Source organism: Suillus clintonianus (assembly GCF_016758775.1).
Source record: "Suillus clintonianus strain FC179 chromosome Unknown DEU56scaffold_62, whole genome shotgun sequence".
Lineage (NCBI taxonomy): Eukaryota > Fungi > Basidiomycota > Agaricomycetes > Boletales > Suillaceae > Suillus > Suillus clintonianus.
The window spans coordinates 88,394-107,993 of NW_024539286.1; the positions used below are offsets into that span (position 1 = coordinate 88,394).

The window sequence follows — 19,600 nt, forward strand, 5'->3', positions numbered from 1 at the left end:
CGTACGCATGGTCAAGCTTCACAGTATCTATAGAGGATTCCGATTGGGATCGACCTTATAACAGACCTACATGATGTACATCTAAATCAGCTCGCATGACCATGTGAGCGGAAGTATTTACCGTAGTCTTGGGCTTTCGTTTGTTACCAGCAAGGGAGTAACACATAGGGAAACCAGATCATCTTCGTGAATAAGCATCCAGGTCATCGTGACAGGGCGGAAAATTTAGATTGGAGTTCCGTTTCGTTCCATCATAAAACTTCCAATCACGTCACAAAGTGATACGGTTGTGGTTCGAGTTCTCGAGAGTTCTCCGGCCAGCTCATATTTTCGTGCTATTATTGGTCGTTAATCACTTATAAAGCAAATATCAGATGCAGTCTTGTGGTCCGACGGGCCCATACGAACGCATAAGCTCTTCCGTACGAATGCTTAGGTATGTAGAAGAGCTTCAGTAAAAGGTGAGATTAGTTGTCTTCTTTTGCCCGACAACTTGGATTTAGAATGTACCGACCGGTGGTCCAACTTTGCCTTCTTGTTTTCCCCTTGGGGTCCACTGCCTGGGCATGAATAAATGGGGAATATTGCTGTTGTTACCATTCGTTGGCATCACGGTACTGGAAGGAATCGTTTGAAGTGAAGTAACTCCGAGTCGACGAAGCGGAGACAGTCTAAATAGACCAACTAAGAACGGTACACCTTACAAGGCTTACATAAGTAAATCACAGCGGCACGTTTTGATCACAGCACAACAATCACAGTTTCAACCCTGGTCACCTCAATACACAGCACAAACGCGAAAAATACGGTGCTAGGTTACAATGTCTCATGCTACAGCAGAGCAAATTTCGGCCTTACGGACGCCGCTCCTCGCACAGGAGCTATTGATTGATATCGATCAACACGTGCACGGGAGTCGGGACGGGCATTTATATGTGCATGGATCCGCGCGTACCGACTTGTAACAAAATCCATAACAATATAGGGAAACAATATCCTGTGGTTGCCCTTGGTTGCCATGCCTGTTTCTCGCTAGGGCAGATGGGCTGGTCACCAGACTAGTACGGATCTCCATCTTCCCCACGGGACAGCAAAGCCGATTTACATATTGGCTAGCTGTCTAGTCCGTCACATCCTTGCCTCACATGATTTGAATATCTTCGTACGTAGGGCGGCTAGCTACGATCTATCTGAGCAGTGAATGTACAATGTCCCGTAGTGGGGGATCACCGCATCAACAAACCCATGCATCCAAATTCTCCAGCACAACCTCAATAATCTCTAGTGATACCAGAAAGATCATGACACTGATTTCCCAATACTTATCCATCATTATCGCTGTGATGCAAAGTCTCCAACAAGACTATAAATGGCATGCAAAGGTCAGTCCTCACACCACGCGCAGACCCTTCAAATCCAATGGATCCTTCCCCTCTAGCGCCTCCCCGTCCATGACTCCATGCACGAATGCTTCCCCAATCAGGACATACACCCCGCTCTCAATCTCCCTCACCACAAACGGCACAGCTGCTCCAGGCACTATCACCACTTCATCCCCAACCCTCGCACCTTGATGTGCAATTCCCAGGCCCCCCTGCTCTGTGCTGAACACACGCCTGGCAGAACACATTCGCAAGAACGTTCCCGCAAACCTGCGCGTCACCTCCAGCCGGGCCCTGTCTCCTGCCGCCACAGCCGCCCTCGTCGCGTCCAGAAGCTCCCGTAAAGGTATTGCCCCATCCCATGCTGCAATGAAGTCGTCCACTGCAGCATGAACGTCGGAGTAACGATATTCTGGTGGAGCAGACCTCAGGGCTGTAGCGTGCGCGCCAGTCAACATAAGATCACGCACAGAAGAGTTGAAGATAGGGATGGGCTCAGGTGGAGACTCTCCATCTGGGAAATGATCAGCGGCATGGGTAGAAGCGTGGGAAGCAGTGTCGAGAGCGCGGATGACGAGGTAGGTGACCCATTGGTTAAATGATACACCAAGGGAGGCAGGCGCGGGGTGCTGATCCTCAGCGAGGTCGCCGATGAGGGTGCGCCATAGGGCCTCTGCTGCTGCTGGGGTCGCAGGTTTGGCGAGACGCAGGGCTGGATCAGCAAGCAGGCGGAAGAAATGTGTCATGCGCTCAAGGGAATATATCTCTTCCCCAGTCTCCGACGTGCGGGAAATGCGGCCCAGTCGTACAGCGGCAGGGAGGTGCAGTTCTTTCCTGTCAGGGGAGACAGTAGGTCTGGGACCAGCTGAACCACCCGCGGAGAAGGGACACTCTCCGTGGATTGCGAGTGGTGGGGGGTTTGGTGGAACGCTGAAGTCCGGCACCCACGACGGGATGGGGCGAGGTGCAGGGTATGAGCGGGCTTCCACCATGGAGAGGACAGAAAGCCCTGCCTGACCCTCAACCAAGTGTACGGTGCACTCAGTATAGACTTGCTCAATAGATTTAGTGTAATCCGCGTTGAACGTGCTGAGTTCCACCACTGGTGACTCCAACGACGACCTATCCGATATACCAAGTAGCGCATAGATCTTGTCACGTTGGTCGGTGACCTGGTAGGTGCGACTGAGTGCGAGGTGCGTCTCAAGCCGCCAGAGCTTGCCGCGGTGGTAGTATTCACGTGCAAGTAGTATCATGGGGATTGAGCCGAAGATGGCCATCTTTTGCTCCCGCCACAATTGGGAGTAAAAGGACAGGCGGCGGGCCACGTCGAGGAGCCGTGCAGCGTTCTGCAGCAGTGCCCAGGGGATATAGGTTGGTCCATAATAGACCTCGATGATACTAGCGAGGACCGTTTCTTGGATGATCCAACACCGTTTAAACCATGACCGGTAGAAGAATTCACCGAGGCAAAGCCAGTCACTGGTGTGGGTGGTGAGGGCCATCTCACGCAGTGCCGCGACTGCGGTGGCCTCGTAGTCTGACACACTTTCAGACTGCCGCTCCTTGATGCGGGGCAGCCTCTCCATGAATTTGATGGTCTCTTCGACAGTCTGCACATTAGGGCCACTCCTCGGCTCCCCAAGCCAGACCACCACTGTGCGTGCAGAGTGGAAGATGCGGCCCATCATGTTGACCTGAGCGCTGCGCTCTTCTAGATCCTGCTGATTGATGCAGATGGCATCGATCCAGATGAGTGTGTTCTGGCGAAGATGCTCCAGGCGAAGCAAGCCATCTCGAAGGTTGGCAGTGACATCAAGCTTCATCCCATTGCAGTTGATGGAGCCTCCACACTCTGAATCAACTCCGGATGTCGTGCTTGATTGTTCCTTCAGATGCCAGGTATAAGACAGCGCATCGTAAACAGGGTTAGTTTCAAGATCGACCTCGACAAGGTCATAATCTAAGGTGGAAACGAATTCGCGAATTCGGAGGAGCCTGATGGAGCTGCTGGTGGGTAGAGGTTGATAACGAAATTGCGTGGATGTTTCCATCGCGGCGAGCTGGCAGAATCTAGATCCAACCGATCTTAACAGTCTTCCTTCTCCAAGGTCTGACTACGGGAGACTAACGGAGACCAAGCCGATGTTGAGGTAAGACTATGGCTGCTGAGCCCTAAGCCCTGACCACAGTGTAAGCTCGAAAGCGCCTATTTGGGCCTCAGACTGGAGATTAACCGTCATGATAATTTGGCGGACGGTAAGTCCGCGATTAATGTATGCGGGTGACATCTTCGACGGTGGCAGCGCAGACGGTCGCCTGCTCGATGGATGGGAGACTGCTGTCTAGGATGAAATTGGTCTCTCCTGGCAGGAGGAAGACCAAATGGAAGATTATTCGTTCCGGAGGAACTCGAGCTGCTCATTGAATTGTGTCATGTGACGTTGGCACGGAAAAAGGGACACGTTACAGTGTGTTGCAAATGACTTTAGAATCTCGTTTTCAAAATTGTGTTTGTTCCTTTGTTTTGACGTGTGACTTGTGTCACACTTGGTCAATCATTCCGGTTTTCGCGCCACTGCCAGCCAGGCTAGATTATCTGATGATCAACTAGAGTTTGCACATTTTAAAACATCTGTATCTCTACAACACATCCACATAAAAATATAATTTCTTGACGAATAGATAGCCTGATATTGAAAGTACAAGACCCGCTGGTTTTTTCTTTCAAAATTGACGTGTTGAGTCCAGCGGAGAGTTACCGCGCAGAAAAGTGTGATTTTCCCTAAGTATGTAGATTCAGACTAGAGCCGATGCGCGAACTCTTGTGATGCGCGAACAGATTAAAATATTTAATATTTAGCATCTCTGATCACTCCTGAATTCAATTCAGAATGCGCCAGAATATGAACAATGGAAAACTGTTGGAATTTTCTTAGAAAACTAGCTCAATGTCTTGCAAAATCACGCGAGTATGGCCAGAGTTACACAAAATCGTTGCGGACAAGGCCATATATTATAATTATTTAGTATTGACAGTATTGACAGAGGGAGTGCCGTTAAGTTCAGATTGAAGATACGAGTGTCAGAGTGCAATTGATACACCCTGAGGTGGAGGAGACAATATTTTCGAGTCGTTGATGTGACAGAAAGTCCCGCATTTGGCTATTACGAACTATTTTACAAACACCGAGCTCGCAAAAAAATTCTCGTGCATTCTAAAGTCATTTGCAACACACTGTAACCGTTTAATTTTTAAGTAGCTTTAAACCGAACACGTACTGGCAGGTACTCGTGAACTACTAGTAAGAAGGAACGACTATACATATAGTGCGGTCTCCGGTCTCCACCTAGTGGGGCCTAGAGCCGGTGCACTCTGATCTTGAGTCTTGACCCTAGAAATTTTGAAGGAAGCCAAGGTGGAATGTAAGAGCAGAGCAATAATGACTAACAAATATGTATGCCTAGATGTAAATAACTCCAGTCTACTTATGTGCACCATAATACGTCTATTGCACCTCCACCTTCTTTCCCTCCGCATCCGCATCCGCCTTCACCGCTGCATCCGCCTTCGCTACTGCATCCGGCTTCTTCCCTCCCATCGCATCCAACACGCCCCACAAACTCCCGCTCATCTCCCGCGCCATCGCCTGCCTATCCTCCTCCAACAGCCTTTCAAACTCGTCCTTGTGCGTCATGATATATGACTGCTCCTCTTTGTACTGCCGCTGCGCTTCAAGACGCTTCTGCTCGAGATATGTCAAAGGGATAGGTGAGCGTGAGATCTGTAGAATATTAGAGTCAGTCGTGGCACGGAAAGAGGAGCAGAACAAACTGACTTCGCTCGGGCCGCCGAACATGCCGCTCAGTGTAAACCCGCCCTTGGATAATCCACGCGCCTTGCTCTTCCACTCATCGATATGTTGTTGCTTTGCCTCTGCTTCCTTCTCCGCGTATTCGATAGGGATATCTTTTCCTGCATACGCTTGGAGGATGGGTCGCACGTCTGCGGACTTGTAAATTGCGATGGCTATACGAAAAAATGGATTAAGATTGGTCGAGGCGGGACAAAGGTGGGGACCTACATTCCAAGAAGGGGATCATGGCAATCAAACCCTTGTCCCCGGGTGCACCGGTCCATTTGGGGATAATGATGGCGTTCTCGGGATGCGAGCTTACATGTTCCGGATGCGTATCAAGGAGGATAACTTTTGAGAGATCACGATTGAGATACGAGAGGTCCTGGGAGAAGGAAAGCGTTTAACACATGCCAACGATGGAGGTAAAGTGGAAGTTTAACAGATGATGAAAGTTACCTTGACGATTTTACCGTCCACTGATCGTGTGGCTTCGCGGAAAAGCTTATAAGTGATGAAGAAATTATATGGGTCGAGTTTCTCAATTATGGGCATAGCGGTCTGTAGGTTTTGAGTGTCAACTCTCGTCATGATGGGAAGGATACATACATAATGGTGCTGAGTTGTAAATATCACAATTTCATAGAACTGGGACAGGTAGGCAAGGAAATAATCAACGCCAGGGCGTTTGGCCGTCCGCCATCCTTGCTGTCGCTGAGGACATATTATTAGCTAGGTTCCTAACTGGAAGAAACCAACCTACATCCCAAGTCGACGTGATAATGAGATCATCCATAGACAGCAGGAGGGTGTATGGTTTTTGATGGGGAGCTGGGAGAGGCGGCGGGAGTAGTTCTGGCCATTGGGGTTTGTTGAAGAACTGTTGAGGTGATCAATAAAGTCTATGAGCTGGAGTTCCATAGGATGAGCTGGGTCACGTACATCGAACAACTCCCAAAACCTCGATTTCGTTCGTACCCACCTTCCCGAAGGAGCCTCCTCCACCGTCTTTTTGGGACTTAATAAGCGCAGATCGAGGGCTTCAACTATGGGCGCACCTGTTTGCGTGCCTTTAACTCATCCGCCTCCCAATCTCTACCGAGATACACGACTTGCACGCCGAGGGCAACTGCGAGTACGCCAAGAGATAGACGTCCTAAAAACCGTCTTTTTCGCTCTATACTCGAGAGCGAGTCCTTGGATGATTTTGCACCAGTGCGCTGAGTCTTTTCTGGTTCTGGTTCCGCGGGTTGGAAGTCAAGGCTTGGGAGTGACGTCGAAGGTGGAGGAGGCGGGTTTTGAGGAGGTGATGGAGGCGGTGTTGAGAAGTGACGGAGTGCTGGGAGGGCGCGTCGTTGAGCTGCGCTACGCACGATCACTGAAAACATTCCACTAGCGAGGACGTGAAGTGCTTTTTAGCTGGCACTTTGCAAAGGAATGAATATTGTGACTGTTTGGATATATTTGGTAGACGCTCGCGGGGATTCAATTACTTTGCTGTACTGGCGGGTATTGCAGCTTGCTCAACACGCCGTTTTATGTACCAAGAGCGATTGACCATATATGATCCCTGCACGCTGTTGGGGGCCTTGTGTCGACCATGAAACGTCACTTTGAGGAGAGTTACGTTGGTATGTATTGTCTCATGTTTTGACGGCTAAATTCAACGCCAGAGCTCTCGTGTTTCTTTGTCAACATCGCTGGGTCTGGAATGCCTCGAGCAATCGCCTAACTTTCATTTTGATTTTGGTGAAGCATACAGGTTCAACAACTTGAGGGTTACCCCCTGCAAGCTCGCCGTCTGTAATATTTGTGCAATTTACTAGTGGCAACCGCTATCACAGATTCACGACGCACGTACTCGCCCTTGCTCATATTGAATGTATCGTTTGACCTCCATATCCAGCTGAAGGACTACCAAAGGCTACACAAGGGCCCTGCTACTAGAAATACACATTTATGTCCTCCCTCGCATCTTGTAACTCAAAAGATAAAAACTCCACAGATACTTCACAAGATTATGCCCGCCGCCTCGCTTAGCAGCACCAGCAGTCGATCCTAATAATCATGTGAGTCAAAATCGAGCTCGAATAGTGTGGATTAGTACCTTTTCTTCTGCTGAATCCGCGAACATTCGCCATTCGACGCCATCGACAAAGCGCACAGCAAACGAGTGTGGAATCGCCTCTAGTTCCTCAAACCCTTCGTACCATTCTGCTAGCGCATCAATGCGTCCGTCCAGAGGGAGGACGTCCAGGGGTGTAGCGATCTCCTAGACATTGATGAGAGTTGAGCAAAATGGAAATCGATTAAGCTCACCTTTGGGTTTCTGGATAGCAACATCTTGGATTCTGTGTGGCCCATTTCAAATGTGAAATATCGCCTCTTCCACGCCAGCATATTGGGCGGTTGTACCGTGACCCAACCCTTCATCTTGTCTGCCCTGCTGGCGGAGAATACTTCCTCGTTCATGCGAGCAATTCTCATACGTCTCCCTTCTGCTGACCTTCTGCGCTCTTCCTCCTTCTCACTGCATTGGGACTCGACGCGCTGCACCTGCTCTGCTCGCCACCGCTCCATTTCCTTCGTGTATCGCAGCCTCCGCTCTTTCTCTAGCTGTTTCCTCTCCCGTAGCTCTTGCGATCGCTGTTCCTCTATCTCCCTTTCCTCTCTCTCCAGTCTCGCTTTTCGTAGTGCGGCAGCTCGGAGCTCCTCTTGCAACACTGCTTTCCGTTCCTCTTCTTCTTCACGCTCCTGGCATTCTTGCTCCAGTTTCATACGTCGTTTCGTCTCTTGGCGTTCATGTTCTTCCCTAAGCATAGCTTCCTTTTCCAGCTGGGATTGGCGTTGCGCAGCCAATCTGCGACGCGCTTTCTCTTCGGGCGTTAACGGCGTAGTAGGAGGTGAGTTTGCCTTGACTGGGATTCGTGGTGGTCTTTGCTGGAGGAAGGGAATTGGCTGCGAGACAGGTTGCGGTGGCTGCGGTGGGACGTCGAGATCGACATTGAATAGGAGGGGCTTTTCGCTAATGTATTCATCTCCCAGGAAAGGTCGTCGCGCAGATGATGGTGCCCGCTTGTGATCTTTGGGGGGAGGAGGAGGAGGCGGCGGTGGTGCATCGGCGGAGTGATCATGAATGTAGGGCTCGACGTGAATGTTCTGATTCCTGCGGCGCAGCGCAAAGAGCTGAGTGAGGAAATTGCCCTTGCGATTGTGTGTGGGGGAGGTGCTCATGGTACTGGTCTGTTAGTGTGTATTGAATGAGTGGGGTATTTCGTGGATGAGCCGGTATCGTTAGATAATGATAGTAAGAAAACAAGAAGATATGGAGCGTGGCTGTAACGCCCAGTTACCAGACAATGCGCACGCCCGTCGCGTCCCATATGTGGTTGCCAATAGCTATTATTTCTATTGTGCCTAATCCCCATCTGGCAATTGCCGCTGGGCGTCATTCCACAAAACTTTACAGTCCAATTTCAGTCTACCATGCTATGGCTCCAGAGTTCTCCAGCCACGTCGCACCTTCGTGCTATTGTTTGTCGTCGATCAGCTAGCAGGTATCTTGCTGTGGCTAGATGGATTCATGCAGGACCGTCAACTCCTCCATATGAATCTAAATATGCAGAGAAGCTTCAACAAAAAGCAAAAGAGTGAGACGTGTCTTCCTCATTTTGTGACAATGTACTGACAAGTGATCCAACTTTTCCTTTCTTCTCCCATCGGGTCTACCTGAATATGAATTTCTGACTTTGGAAATGTCGCGCTTGCCACCACTCGTTGGCATCATCAGGCAGGGATTGGAATTATCTAAACTGAGAACACAAGCAAAAGAAGAAGCTCGTCGTAAGGAGGTAGCCAATGCGAAGTCAGCGCAACTTTCGCAGGCGCGTCCTCAGAGGTTGGACAAGTCATCTTCAGGATCGGTTCGAAGCAAGGTATCAGGAACTTCAAGTCCTCGCAAAGACAGCTCTCCGGTGAAGGTGAGAGTTACCAGCGTCATGATTTTTTGCGTGGGGTTGATTGATCCCTGCTTTCAGGCACTAGAGTCGATCATCAATGTCCCAAGGCTGATGTCAACACCTCACACCGCGGAGCAAATTTCGGCTTTATGGACCACATATCATGCATCTCGTACCGGAGGCACGGGAAGAGGATTTATGTGTGCATCGGTACCGGTCGAACTCTATAACAAAATGCTTAGCATAGGAAAACGATATCCTATGTTTGTCATGCCTGTCCCTCGGGAGGGCTCTGCAGCTGTATCACCTGAAGGTCAAGAAAGTGGGGTTGCCCACGAATTCTATTTTCTACAATGGGATTTTCACGCTCCCCCACCGCCTCCATCTGCCACCGGTCCCGACCTCTTTTCTCGCGCCCCTCCTGGTGGCGCAACTACCCTACCTCAGACGGCGACGGTCTTGTTCACCCCACTCCAGGAGTACAAGCTTCGGCAGTCGTTCGCTACCCCATATCTCATTCTAACATTCTACCCCGACTTCGCCCAGACACACGGAATAGTGCTACTTCGCGGCGAGATCACACCATCAGCAGCTACGGCGGCCGCTACTCCAGGTCAAGACACGTCAACCGCTCGTTTCCTGCTGAGTCAGGTCGATGCTCAGCTGCTCGCAATGGGCGTGCAAAAGTTTTATTTGTGGGGCAGTGAGAGTGAAGATAGTAATCAGAAAGAGGGTCGTGATGCCGAAAAGCTACTCAGGCAGTTCCACGAACAACCCGAGGAGTTCAACTGGGCGGATCTTCTTGAATATGCTCGTCTTACCTCCTAGGATGACCCTGTTTTCGCTTTTATTGTCGCGCGGAGATTCGCATGTTCTTGAAATTATATCTGGGCGATGGATTTAACAGCATACACGATCATGGGGATAGTCCTACGTTGGTCATGCAAAAGATGAAGATCTATAGGATCAAGGCAGTGTGATCAACGGTGCTTTCTTCACCCACTCGTTGTTCTCTAATTCTTGCACGACGAATAATGCAAACCCTGCCCTTGTTAACCATGTCCCTGTTTTTCCGTCTCCCACATAACCCGCAACAAAGTTCTTGTCGTTTGACCCACTTAGCAGGGGTACACGGGCAATCGTCCAATTCAGATCAGTTCCTTGTGTCCGAATAGTCTCACCAATGGCTACAACATCCTCATATGCTGTACGTGCCAGGGTGGCCACACCTTTGACTATTATGGACATCCGCAGACTGAATTTGTCGTTTGGGTCTGTTATGCTTGGTGTCCCAAGGGCCAGCAGCCGGCGCACACCATGGCTTATCATAAGCTCGATGATGAGAGAATATGCCCGCGCAAGAGGTGTGCCCTTCGGGTGCATAGGTCCGCGGGAGACCGATGGCCCAAGGGCAGAGAGGACAGCGTCGACGCCCTTTATGGCGGATGAAAGCGCCTCTCTGTCATCGAGCTCCCCCTTATGGATGGTGATGCGGGGATCATTCCTGGTTTCCTCAGGGAGTTTCTCTGGCGCGCGCGCGTATATAACCACGGTATGCGATGCTGCGAGTGCTTCCTGGATGAGAAGGACACCTGCTGCGCCTGTTGCTCCCAGAATCAAGGCGTGCATGGAGAATCTACTTCTGATCTGATTTTTGGGAACGGTAAACTCAGCTCAAGTTACTATCGAGAATCACAGAATTCTTCAACCGACCTACCTTGTCGCAGGAAAATTCACTATGGTGAGGATAGCTGTGAAAGTGCGTTGAAACAAATCTGCAGAGTAGGAGGACTGAATTCGTTTATAAAGGTCTGCAACGAAGACTCTACTGTGGAGTGCACCAGATGGTTATTGCCACTGCAGCTCCACCTCATCATCGACATCATCTGCCTTCCTTTTCGAGACGGGAAATGTCCACTGATCAGTTTCTGACTCGACAGCGACCAGGCACGAGAGTCTCAGGTTTATTGGATACATGGAGTCGCGACAAAGTATCCTTGTACCTCAACGTTCAACAACGGCTCCTCCTGAGGCCCCAGTTATTGGATACTGTTAAGATGCGCCTCAGAATGCTCATGTCGTAATCACCATCAGCGAGGCGGAGCTTGGAGTTGTTGTGAAGAGCGGCAGCACAGTACTGCAGGGCTTTGGACTCGGAATACGAGACCGTGTCTTGCCACACCAGGCACCCCCTGACAACTTAATGTTGAGGCGATAGTCGCCCAAGCAGCCACTCCTGGAACATAAAGGCGAGCACTGCAAGTATCACGTTGTATGCGAAGTTCTAGCCTTGGGTACGCGCAACATACTTTCAGTTTGTAATTAATTAGCAGTATGCGTAGAGCTTATCACGCACCTGCAGATCGACAAATTACATAAGTGCGCCGTGAATGCAACCGATCACCAGAGTTTCCGGTCGCCTGCAATGAGCATTTCCCTTTCTATGAGTCCGGGGAAGGTGCCCTCAACCATTCCCCAGCAGCTAGGGCATCCTCCTCTAATGCAAGAATAGCCTCTCCAAGCTCACCAGCATTCTGAGGAGATAATTTCACCATATCTCTCCCATATGAGGTACCAAACTCATCCACGATACCTGGCACCACATCCTCTACTCTCACATTCTTCCCCTTCGCTTCCACCATACACCCAGCCTTAACGTCAGCTAACCCACACGCCACAACTCTTCCAAACCATTCCAAAGGCTCCTTTGTGACGTTCATTGCAAATCCGTGCGTCGTGAGTCGATGGCGTACTTGGACGCCGATACTTGCTATCTTTGTTACAGGGTCCAAAAATACGCCAGTGTGGTCTGAGGGTATATGGGTAATTCCGTGCGTACGCAGCAAGTAAGATTGGATCATCTTCTGCATTTTGCAGATGTAATCACGGATGCCGATCGGCGGTGATGTGCGAGAGAGGTCAAGAAGTGGATAACCGACGAGTTGGCCGGGTCCGTGGTATGTTAATTGTCCACCGCGTGCTGCCACGGCGAAATCCGCGCCAATTGATGTCAGGCGTGTACGTTCTGTGTGCAGTTCTTGCTCTGTTTGCCGGCGTCCAGATGTGTAGACTGGACGGTGCTCGAGTAGAAGCAGGATGTCATTATGAGATGATGAACGACGAGCAGCATGTTGAAGCTGATGTATCTTTTCTTGGAGCAGGAGAGTTCGCGCATATGGCAGCGGGGTGCGGAAGTAGTGGTAAAAGACGGGTGGTAAAGGCATTGAATATGAAGAACAATGCCTCAACTCAACCTCAACATTCAATTTCTATGATGGACAGTTGTCAGCACACACGTGACCTACCAAAATAAAGGTAAACACTCGATTCCGAATCCGTTCTCAGTACGAAGGGAAATGGTCTAACAAAAAAATTACATCCTTCACGGATACATACCCAGCGCAGAGTCCTTCGACGCCCCTTGGAATACGCTCAAACGTTCATGATTGGTAACGTAGTGGTACTATACTACAGTGGTCATGAATATATTCATTAATATATGTCCCGTTAAATGTCCAGACCCCATGCCTCTAGGCTCTCGCCGCTTCATAACAAGGAATGAACGACCGTCTTCCTTCCGTTTGGACTATAGATTTTTCAAGCCTAGCCCGACTTCTGTCGTCTGGGCGATTTTTTACGGCTACTACTTCCCCAAGCCATGTCATCATCATCAAGATATTCTGCTTGGAGCTAATGAATAGTTAGTCAAAGTAAGTCACATAAGTCATGAAATGCAGCGAACGCCGTAGACATCTCTGCCTTCAAATCCAGTGGCAGCATCTTGACTCCTGGTGTAGTCTCTTCTGGAAGGCTGTGAACATGGTCCATGTCAGTGAGCTCACTAGCTGTACACAGTGGCTTGGACAAACGGCATCGGCACCATCGAAGCCGTGCCCAAAACATGACTTGAAGGCTCGTATGATTTTTTTGAAGAGGTGGGGCTTTTTCATTGTCGCTTCATGTTCAGCATGGCCGGCGTGGAAATCGTTATTCTGTCGATAATTAGCCGCCACTCCGCTATCGACGAGCTGGCTACTACGCACATCTTTGCGTTGCATGGTAGTTGTTGTAGAGGGAAAACTTGACAATGAATCAAACAGAGGCGTAAGTGAGACGTGAGGGGATGGCGTCGAGCGTGAGTGCAAGTGAGTTGCACTATCAACTCAGTTCATGAAGAGACTTTTGATCTGCACCATCTTGGAACTTGGCATCACCTTTATATTTCATCGCAGACCCGAATAACGGAATCCTTCAGTATCCCTGAATAGCCTGGTGAGTACACAGCAATTTATTGCGCCCTCTCAGGCCACAGTCTCATTCCCGCTTTTTGTCCCACACCGTTTTGCCTATGCCCTCATATTTTGTTCATCCCTCGGTGCCTCTTACTAATCTGAACATACGGCATGCAGTGAGTGTGCTAGCCATATGTGGTCTTTCCCCCTCATATGCTCAGTCATGGCTGGTTCGTGTATATGGCCCGGAGTCGCGAGCTACGTTGACAATGCTCTCTCGGACACCATATAGACGCACAGTAAAATCCCATGTACTTGCCCCCTTCGGAGGATTCTCGTAAAGTGGTAAGTATTTGTGGTCTGCAGTGTGCAAACTCCACTGGACTATTTCGAGCGCTGACGAAGCTTCGTTCTCATCGAGTAAAGAAACAGCCCGATTCCAGGTTGTTTGAATCATGCGGAATTGAAGAAGACTAAACTGAAACAGTATGTGTTTCGAAGCCATTCTAGAACTGAAGATATTTCGAGCATCCAACTGTGAGAACAAGACTTGAACCTGTGTCCTCTACTTTGAACGTGATCAATTCTTTAACCTCTTGCAGCGAATTTCATACCAGCTGCTGATATGTTTTATAGGCCGGTGGTCGTTAAGCAAGAGAGTATGTTACGGTGTAGTGAACTATCCGTTATAAGCCAGAAGAAGCCTTGTTCAATCACTGGCCCAGTCTAGACACCGGCAAATCGACTAGCCTAATCTGTTTGCGGACGTGTCTCATGATTTGCCTGATGCTAGACGCCTATGTCAGCGATAATCTTGCTGTACCTGTTCTTGTCGTACGGAACGCCATTCTTTGCCAAGTGTCCCGCATTTCAGTTGCCCAGTGGTATTGATAAAAATATTCTTTGTATTCCACTGCACATTTGGAGCCCATCCGATGTCATACATGGTCGTACATCATTTTCCTATCATTAGTGTACATAAGATACCGATAAGTTAGGTGGGGTTGGGTATGCATCGACAGTTAATGTCGTGTTCCCTCAGGAAAGAAATCTTTCCCGGCGTCCTGACGGACGTGCACCCCATGACATGTTGTCGTCATCGAGCATTTCAGCCTAGCGACACAAATGAAACGTTAATTGAGTTTCTTTCGCAAAGGAGCTAGATATAGAACTCACATAATTGCCCACAGCGGGGGTCCCCTCGAAAGTTGGGTAGGAAGGTGTTGAAGGGGAAAACGCCTGATGGATCGTCAGAAATGATATGTGTAGAGCGACTGAAAAAACGTACGACAGCGTATGTGATGTCCATGGGTGACGGATGTCCCTGAATTGAGTCACGGGTGGATTTAGAACTGTGGGAGCTACTGCGACGAGAGAGCTGGCAAATGGGCGGAATGTCATTGGTGGGGCGGACTTCGGCGAATTGTTAGCCACATACCTTGCTGCTGATGGACAGTCTCTTCAAGGATACGAAAGGCGACATTGTTCAGAATAAGTGTTGAACGAAGAAAGCTTTGAGGTGTTTGATTGTTTGGAGGAGGCTTGACTGGGGCTGTTAGAGTGAAGTGATTTGACAGCATGCTTTTATATGCAAACAGGCACACTGTGGGCCTGTTAATGAACGGAAATCCGCATGAGATTGATGACAGACAGTGCTTCGTTCGGATCTAAGGGCCTTGCAAAGATCTAGGGGTGGCGAGGCAACATTTGATTCATGCTCCGCATTGGAGCGCGGCTTTCACAATGGAACGTAGTCAAGCCCACATCCCAAGCGCGGGGAAAGGCGTATCTCCATGGCTTAGATGGGGTCATCGGACAGACCGTGTCCATAATCGTACATTCCGAGGAGGCTGACTGTTAGTGACTTTTTACATAATTACCATTCTCAGTATAATAAACAAGTCACGTTTATATTCAAGTTTAGTTTTATCAAGATCAGCTCACACCTTTGTCATGAACAACCATATTCTGAAATAGCGCCTTCAGATCCAAGACATCATTTTTTGATATCCAGGTGCCAGTCGCAATCAGATTAGTACTAGTAGGTACATTTGTTCTCGCCAATGTCAAGGCCGCAGGTCGCAAGGCACTTCAATGATTCACTGTCCAATGATATATACCTGGGCCTTGGTCAGGCAACTTCAGGCAAGTGTCGATATGGGGAATAGTCACCAATACTCGCCTTTTTTTCCGTAGTTTGGACTTCACTGTCTACCTATAGTCTAGATCTGTGAGTTTTCTACTAGTCCCAAATATAATTAACTTCATTTACACCGAAGTACTAATGTGTACTAGCCGCACCGGTGCGGGACCCGTGGGCCGTGCTACGTAGGTACGCGGCTCTAGTAGGATAACTAAGACGTTGCATTTGATGCAATTGTCACTCCAAATGGTGCGCAATCGGCTTTGACCCGAGAGTCAGATGACCCTATCATTACTGGCCCAGCATTGCAATATCCGCATCCTGGATAGCCGCGTCAGAACGTTGACCTCCACTGTCTTCACCATATTGCGCATTAATATTGGTATATCTGACGTGGGCACAGAGACTCCGACAAACCCTATTTCCCCACACCATAAAGCCGTGGTTTCTCCGAATAAAATCTGTGAACCTCCCTGTCACAGTTGCCTCTGTAAATATATATATGTTTTCGTCCGAGTTTCTCTGTAAGTATATATATGTTTTCATCGCTGTGAAGCTTACCCACCCGATTCGGGGCCGGGTCAGCACCAAGACCGTGGAGAGCGAGGGCTTTCACCAAACTATGGGTAAGCGTTTGTGTTTGCCGGCGCCGCCTGGCAGATCATAATGTAGTGGGGTAGCAAATCCTGAACGTGCTACCCCTTGGTACGGCGCCCCTGATCTTTGTTTCAAACGCCTCCCTCCGTTCGTGTCCAGAGCCTGCATCTAGCCTCAACCCTGATGAGCAATCCCGCGGAGTCGTTCAGATGAGGAAGTCTGGTAGAGCTGTTCACGCTGCAGTGCCAGTGTGTTCAATTGCATTTCGGTATGTAATACGTGCCTCTGGGTATTATGCTATCGATGTCTGTGCTTCGTGCAGATCTGGGGGAACTAGATGTTCTCCTTGCTGTCCCGACCTCCGAAACCTCCCTGTGTATCTAGCCTTGCATTTAGGGCATAACGACGAACAAGAATCGCCAAGGTTACTTTATCTGCGAGCTACCACTATAGTGCTCCCGCCAAGCCGCCACAGGCCACCACTAGGACGGAGAGAGGCGGAGCCGAACCAAACTTACCACTACTTACCAATGCTACCAGGACGGCTTTTGTGATATTTCTCCCAAGCTTCCCCACAACCCATACTACCGGCTCACTGAAGGATGCAAACCTATGCATTCAGTATTCAACAAGGTCACAATCGGCACCGAGAGATAAATGCATACCTCGTCTCTCCCGGTGGGCTTGAGTATAGCTTACCGCAATCAGATAGATATCACTTCCCCGGAGGTTTTGTTTATTTTTGTGTGTCGTACCAGAGCTCTGGGCACTAAAGGCGGTGTTGTCAGGGGACCCTGGATAGATTTTCTACCTACGGACGGGGCCCTTGAGGGCCCTTGGAGGCCCTGGGCCTCTTCCACTTCCGGAGGTTGTCCAGAGGGCTGAAATGAGGCAGCTAGGACTACCCCGCTAGCCACCCCCGATATTATATCGACTACGCCTGATATTAGGCCAGACTATGGAACACCCTCGCAAGAATTCGGGCTGTTTACCAGACAAAACAGGCTGAAAGAGGTATCAGTGTCGTCTTCAGGGCGGTAACACCATCAGGAACCAACATATTCGATATTCAGCGACTCATCATCAAAGCACAGAAAGATCGATCGAGGCGTTAACGCAGGAGACCGTGGAGAAGGTCATATTGGTACCAGCCCAAGGCAGTGTGACTCCCAGCAGAGGTAAGCGACTGTGATCTTGACTGGTGCCAAGCAGACCGTGAGTATGATGCGTAGCCATTCTCGAGATAACAACCCCAAATCAACAACGTTCGAACATCAAGCACACACTTGTCCTGATGGAATGAGATTCTAGCTCTCGAGAATTGATCAGAATGGTTGCCTTGAGGCTTGAATCTGGTTTGCCTCCCAGGTCCTAAGGATCCTAGGACTGGACCATAGAAGGAAGACAGTCTTTTCTTCATGAATTCAGGTGTATTCAATGGTTGCATTCTTGCTGCATCTGACGGGTCCGTCATGAGTGAGGTCTTTCTGGCCCTCGGGCCTCAGGCGCTGCAGTGGGATTTTTGCCAGTCCTTCATTGCCATGAGTGTTCGTATTAGCACAGCAGGTTGAAGCTTTGCAGGCCTTTGATCTAATTATAAGCACCTGAGAGACGTACAAAATTTCACGAACCTTTTCTTTGGGATAATCCGAGGAAACAACAACAGTTACTGTTAGCAGTGTATCAATCGTCCTGTCTCATGCACAACCCTCAGTGCAGAACAAATCTTACTCAAAGCCAACCATTCTGCAGTTTGCTCAAAACCAACTTTAGAAACGGCGATCAGTAGGAAGTGCTTACTTTGAGCTGAAAGGGTCGGTATTTTTAGTAATCTTGTGCAATTTGTGTGGGGAAGTTGGTTGGTCAGGGAGTCCGGTTGGTCGATCGGAGATCGCCGCTGCAAATAATGACAAATATGGAGCATGGAAAATTGTCCTTGTCCTTGTCCTGACAAAAATACTATGACGTCTATACTGACTTATAGGTTGCGCTTTGTTCGCAAGTCCGGTGAAGTCGCGGTAACATGTCAAAGGAAAGGATCGCGCACGGACCGAATTCCGTTGTCAGACCGTGTAGTTGACCGTCAAAATTGTCACTGGCTCCTAATCTTGTCCTCCTACCATACTCCTCAACGCCGTACCGAGGTTATTCCCTTCACCTATCTGGCTGATTCTATTGTAGTGCGCCATTGCGCCACGGAGTTCCCACTTTCGCATGATGCTCTGAGCTGGGAGTTCTCCTCACAGTTATACGGCGCGCCACACTTCAAGACTTCCTTCAGCTCACCGCTGAAATATAGCCCGAGGATGATTGACCGGTGATCTTCGGGTCCAGGATTTTTAAAATTCATGTGAGGGACTGGAATTCAAAATTAAGTCCCCAGATGCTTCCACGATTCAGATGAAGTTTTCTTCTGTCACTGAAAACCAAACCTCTTCAAGAGTGTTTGCAGACCTCATTAATCCATATAGTTCCGACGTTAATGTTTGTAGGTGGGATGGATGTCAATTCTGGTAGATGTGCGTGCATTTGCTTAGACAGATTTGATTACGGTGTGGATAACAATTAACTTTGCGTGCTAACCATGCATACGGAAAAGCGGTAGAGTCATTACTTCGACATCCTATCCTTCACGTCATCTTTAGTTTCTCGCGCGCCTGCAGCAGCCTGAAAAGAGGGCTGATCAGCAACCGGTAGCTCATGCGTGCTGCAGCCATAGCGCACCTGATTAACCTTTTGCTTTGCCTGCTCCGTTGTTTTCTGGGTGCTTTGCTTTGCAGAAGCCGTTGTTGCGCCTACAGGACCACTATAGACAGATTCTACGCCATTTGACATTGACTTACCGAGTGTCTCCTTGGTCTTCTCCGCTGCTTTCTCGCCCGTCTCAATGGCCGACGCCAAACCTCTGCCAACTTTTTTATTCACCTCGGGACAAATGAGTTTATCAGGGCAAACGGGTGGCTGGTGATATATACCTTGTCTGCCATCTCGGACACTTTCCCGGTGACCGTGCTAGCAGCGGGCGTGGCATGGAGAGAACGGGTATATGATACAGCATAAACGCGCGCGTTCGAGGTGATGGCGTTACGAAACATGGTGCTCCGGTGGATGAGGTGTCCGTACAGTACTTCCCTCGTTATATACCGCGACAACAGCTTATGACGTCGGGAGGGTATTGATGTCATCGCACGTGGCTCTCCAACTTGTGGTGCGTCATCCAACGGTTAGAACCTACCGGTATGTTGGCCAACACGTACTGTGAGCAGTTCGTGACGGGGGGACAACTTGGTCGGATAGAATAAATATTGTTGCACAAATCTAATACTATTCCCCACTTGTCTGACTTCCCTGACGCCCATCACGAACAATTCAAAGCCTGTATCCAAGTCTATAGGTACTCCCAGTCTATGACTACAGATCAAATGTGTCA

At 49.3% G+C, this 19,600-nt stretch overlaps 8 protein-coding genes across 8 annotated transcripts; 1 reads left to right on the forward strand and 7 right to left on the reverse strand.

Moving 5' to 3' along the window:
• Window positions 1–1,390: 1,390 nt before the first annotated feature.
• On the reverse strand, window positions 1,391–3,436 carry DEU56DRAFT_890489 (heterokaryon incompatibility protein-domain-containing protein; the record flags this gene model as incomplete). The annotated part of the gene is made up of 2 exons (XM_041356283.1): window positions 1,391–1,680; window positions 1,849–3,436. 2 exons carry the CDS (start codon window positions 3,434–3,436, stop codon window positions 1,391–1,393), a joined length of 1,878 nt encoding a protein of 625 aa, XP_041206020.1.
• A 1,345-nt stretch (window positions 3,437–4,781) lies between these two features.
• On the reverse strand, window positions 4,782–6,761 carry DEU56DRAFT_816541 (HAD-like domain-containing protein). The gene is made up of 8 exons (XM_041353856.1): window positions 6,298–6,761; window positions 6,182–6,247; window positions 6,003–6,119; window positions 5,849–5,953; window positions 5,699–5,800; window positions 5,468–5,624; window positions 5,222–5,412; window positions 4,782–5,167 (listed from the first exon to the last, which is right to left on the reverse strand). Exons 1-8 carry the CDS (start codon window positions 6,625–6,627, stop codon window positions 4,892–4,894), a joined length of 1,344 nt encoding a protein of 447 aa, XP_041206021.1. The 5' UTR covers window positions 6,628–6,761; the 3' UTR covers window positions 4,782–4,891.
• Window positions 6,762–6,947: 186 nt separating this feature from the next.
• Window positions 6,948–8,619, reverse strand: DEU56DRAFT_982244 (uncharacterized protein). The gene is made up of 3 exons (XM_041359883.1): window positions 7,559–8,619; window positions 7,347–7,511; window positions 6,948–7,297 (listed from the first exon to the last, which is right to left on the reverse strand). The coding sequence occupies exons 1-3, from the start codon at window positions 8,471–8,473 to the stop codon at window positions 7,250–7,252; spliced, it is 1,128 nt and encodes a 375-aa protein (XP_041206022.1). The 5' UTR covers window positions 8,474–8,619; the 3' UTR covers window positions 6,948–7,249.
• A 44-nt stretch (window positions 8,620–8,663) lies between these two features.
• Window positions 8,664–10,095, forward strand: DEU56DRAFT_490762 (ATP11-domain-containing protein). The gene is made up of 3 exons (XM_041346472.1): window positions 8,664–8,889; window positions 9,030–9,219; window positions 9,277–10,095. Exons 1-3 carry the CDS (start codon window positions 8,726–8,728, stop codon window positions 10,024–10,026), a joined length of 1,104 nt encoding a protein of 367 aa, XP_041206023.1. The 5' UTR covers window positions 8,664–8,725; the 3' UTR covers window positions 10,027–10,095.
• DEU56DRAFT_490777 (NAD-P-binding protein) lies at window positions 10,096–11,257 on the reverse strand. The gene is made up of 3 exons (XM_041346473.1): window positions 11,040–11,257; window positions 10,912–10,989; window positions 10,096–10,845 (listed from the first exon to the last, which is right to left on the reverse strand). Exon 3 carries the CDS (start codon window positions 10,825–10,827, stop codon window positions 10,165–10,167), a length of 663 nt encoding a protein of 220 aa, XP_041206024.1. The 5' UTR covers window positions 10,828–10,845; window positions 10,912–10,989; window positions 11,040–11,257; the 3' UTR covers window positions 10,096–10,164.
• A 382-nt stretch (window positions 11,258–11,639) lies between these two features.
• DEU56DRAFT_758050 (uncharacterized protein) lies at window positions 11,640–13,256 on the reverse strand (the record flags this gene model as incomplete). The annotated part of the gene is made up of 4 exons (XM_041350201.1): window positions 11,640–12,467; window positions 12,495–12,499; window positions 12,595–12,661; window positions 13,041–13,256. The coding sequence occupies 4 exons, from the start codon at window positions 13,254–13,256 to the stop codon at window positions 11,640–11,642; spliced, it is 1,116 nt and encodes a 371-aa protein (XP_041206025.1).
• Window positions 13,257–15,864: 2,608 nt separating this feature from the next.
• On the reverse strand, window positions 15,865–17,644 carry DEU56DRAFT_758051 (uncharacterized protein; the record flags this gene model as incomplete). Its single annotated transcript, XM_041350202.1, has 7 exons — window positions 15,865–16,061; window positions 16,135–16,226; window positions 16,600–16,652; window positions 16,699–16,780; window positions 16,836–16,864; window positions 16,986–17,079; window positions 17,457–17,644. 7 exons carry the CDS (start codon window positions 17,642–17,644, stop codon window positions 15,865–15,867), a joined length of 735 nt encoding a protein of 244 aa, XP_041206026.1.
• Window positions 17,645–18,780: 1,136 nt separating this feature from the next.
• DEU56DRAFT_741135 (uncharacterized protein) lies at window positions 18,781–19,265 on the reverse strand (the record flags this gene model as incomplete). Its single annotated transcript, XM_041348859.1, has 3 exons — window positions 18,781–18,837; window positions 18,895–19,095; window positions 19,146–19,265. The coding sequence occupies 3 exons, from the start codon at window positions 19,263–19,265 to the stop codon at window positions 18,781–18,783; spliced, it is 378 nt and encodes a 125-aa protein (XP_041206027.1).
• Between the last annotated feature and the right edge of the window lie 335 nt (window positions 19,266–19,600).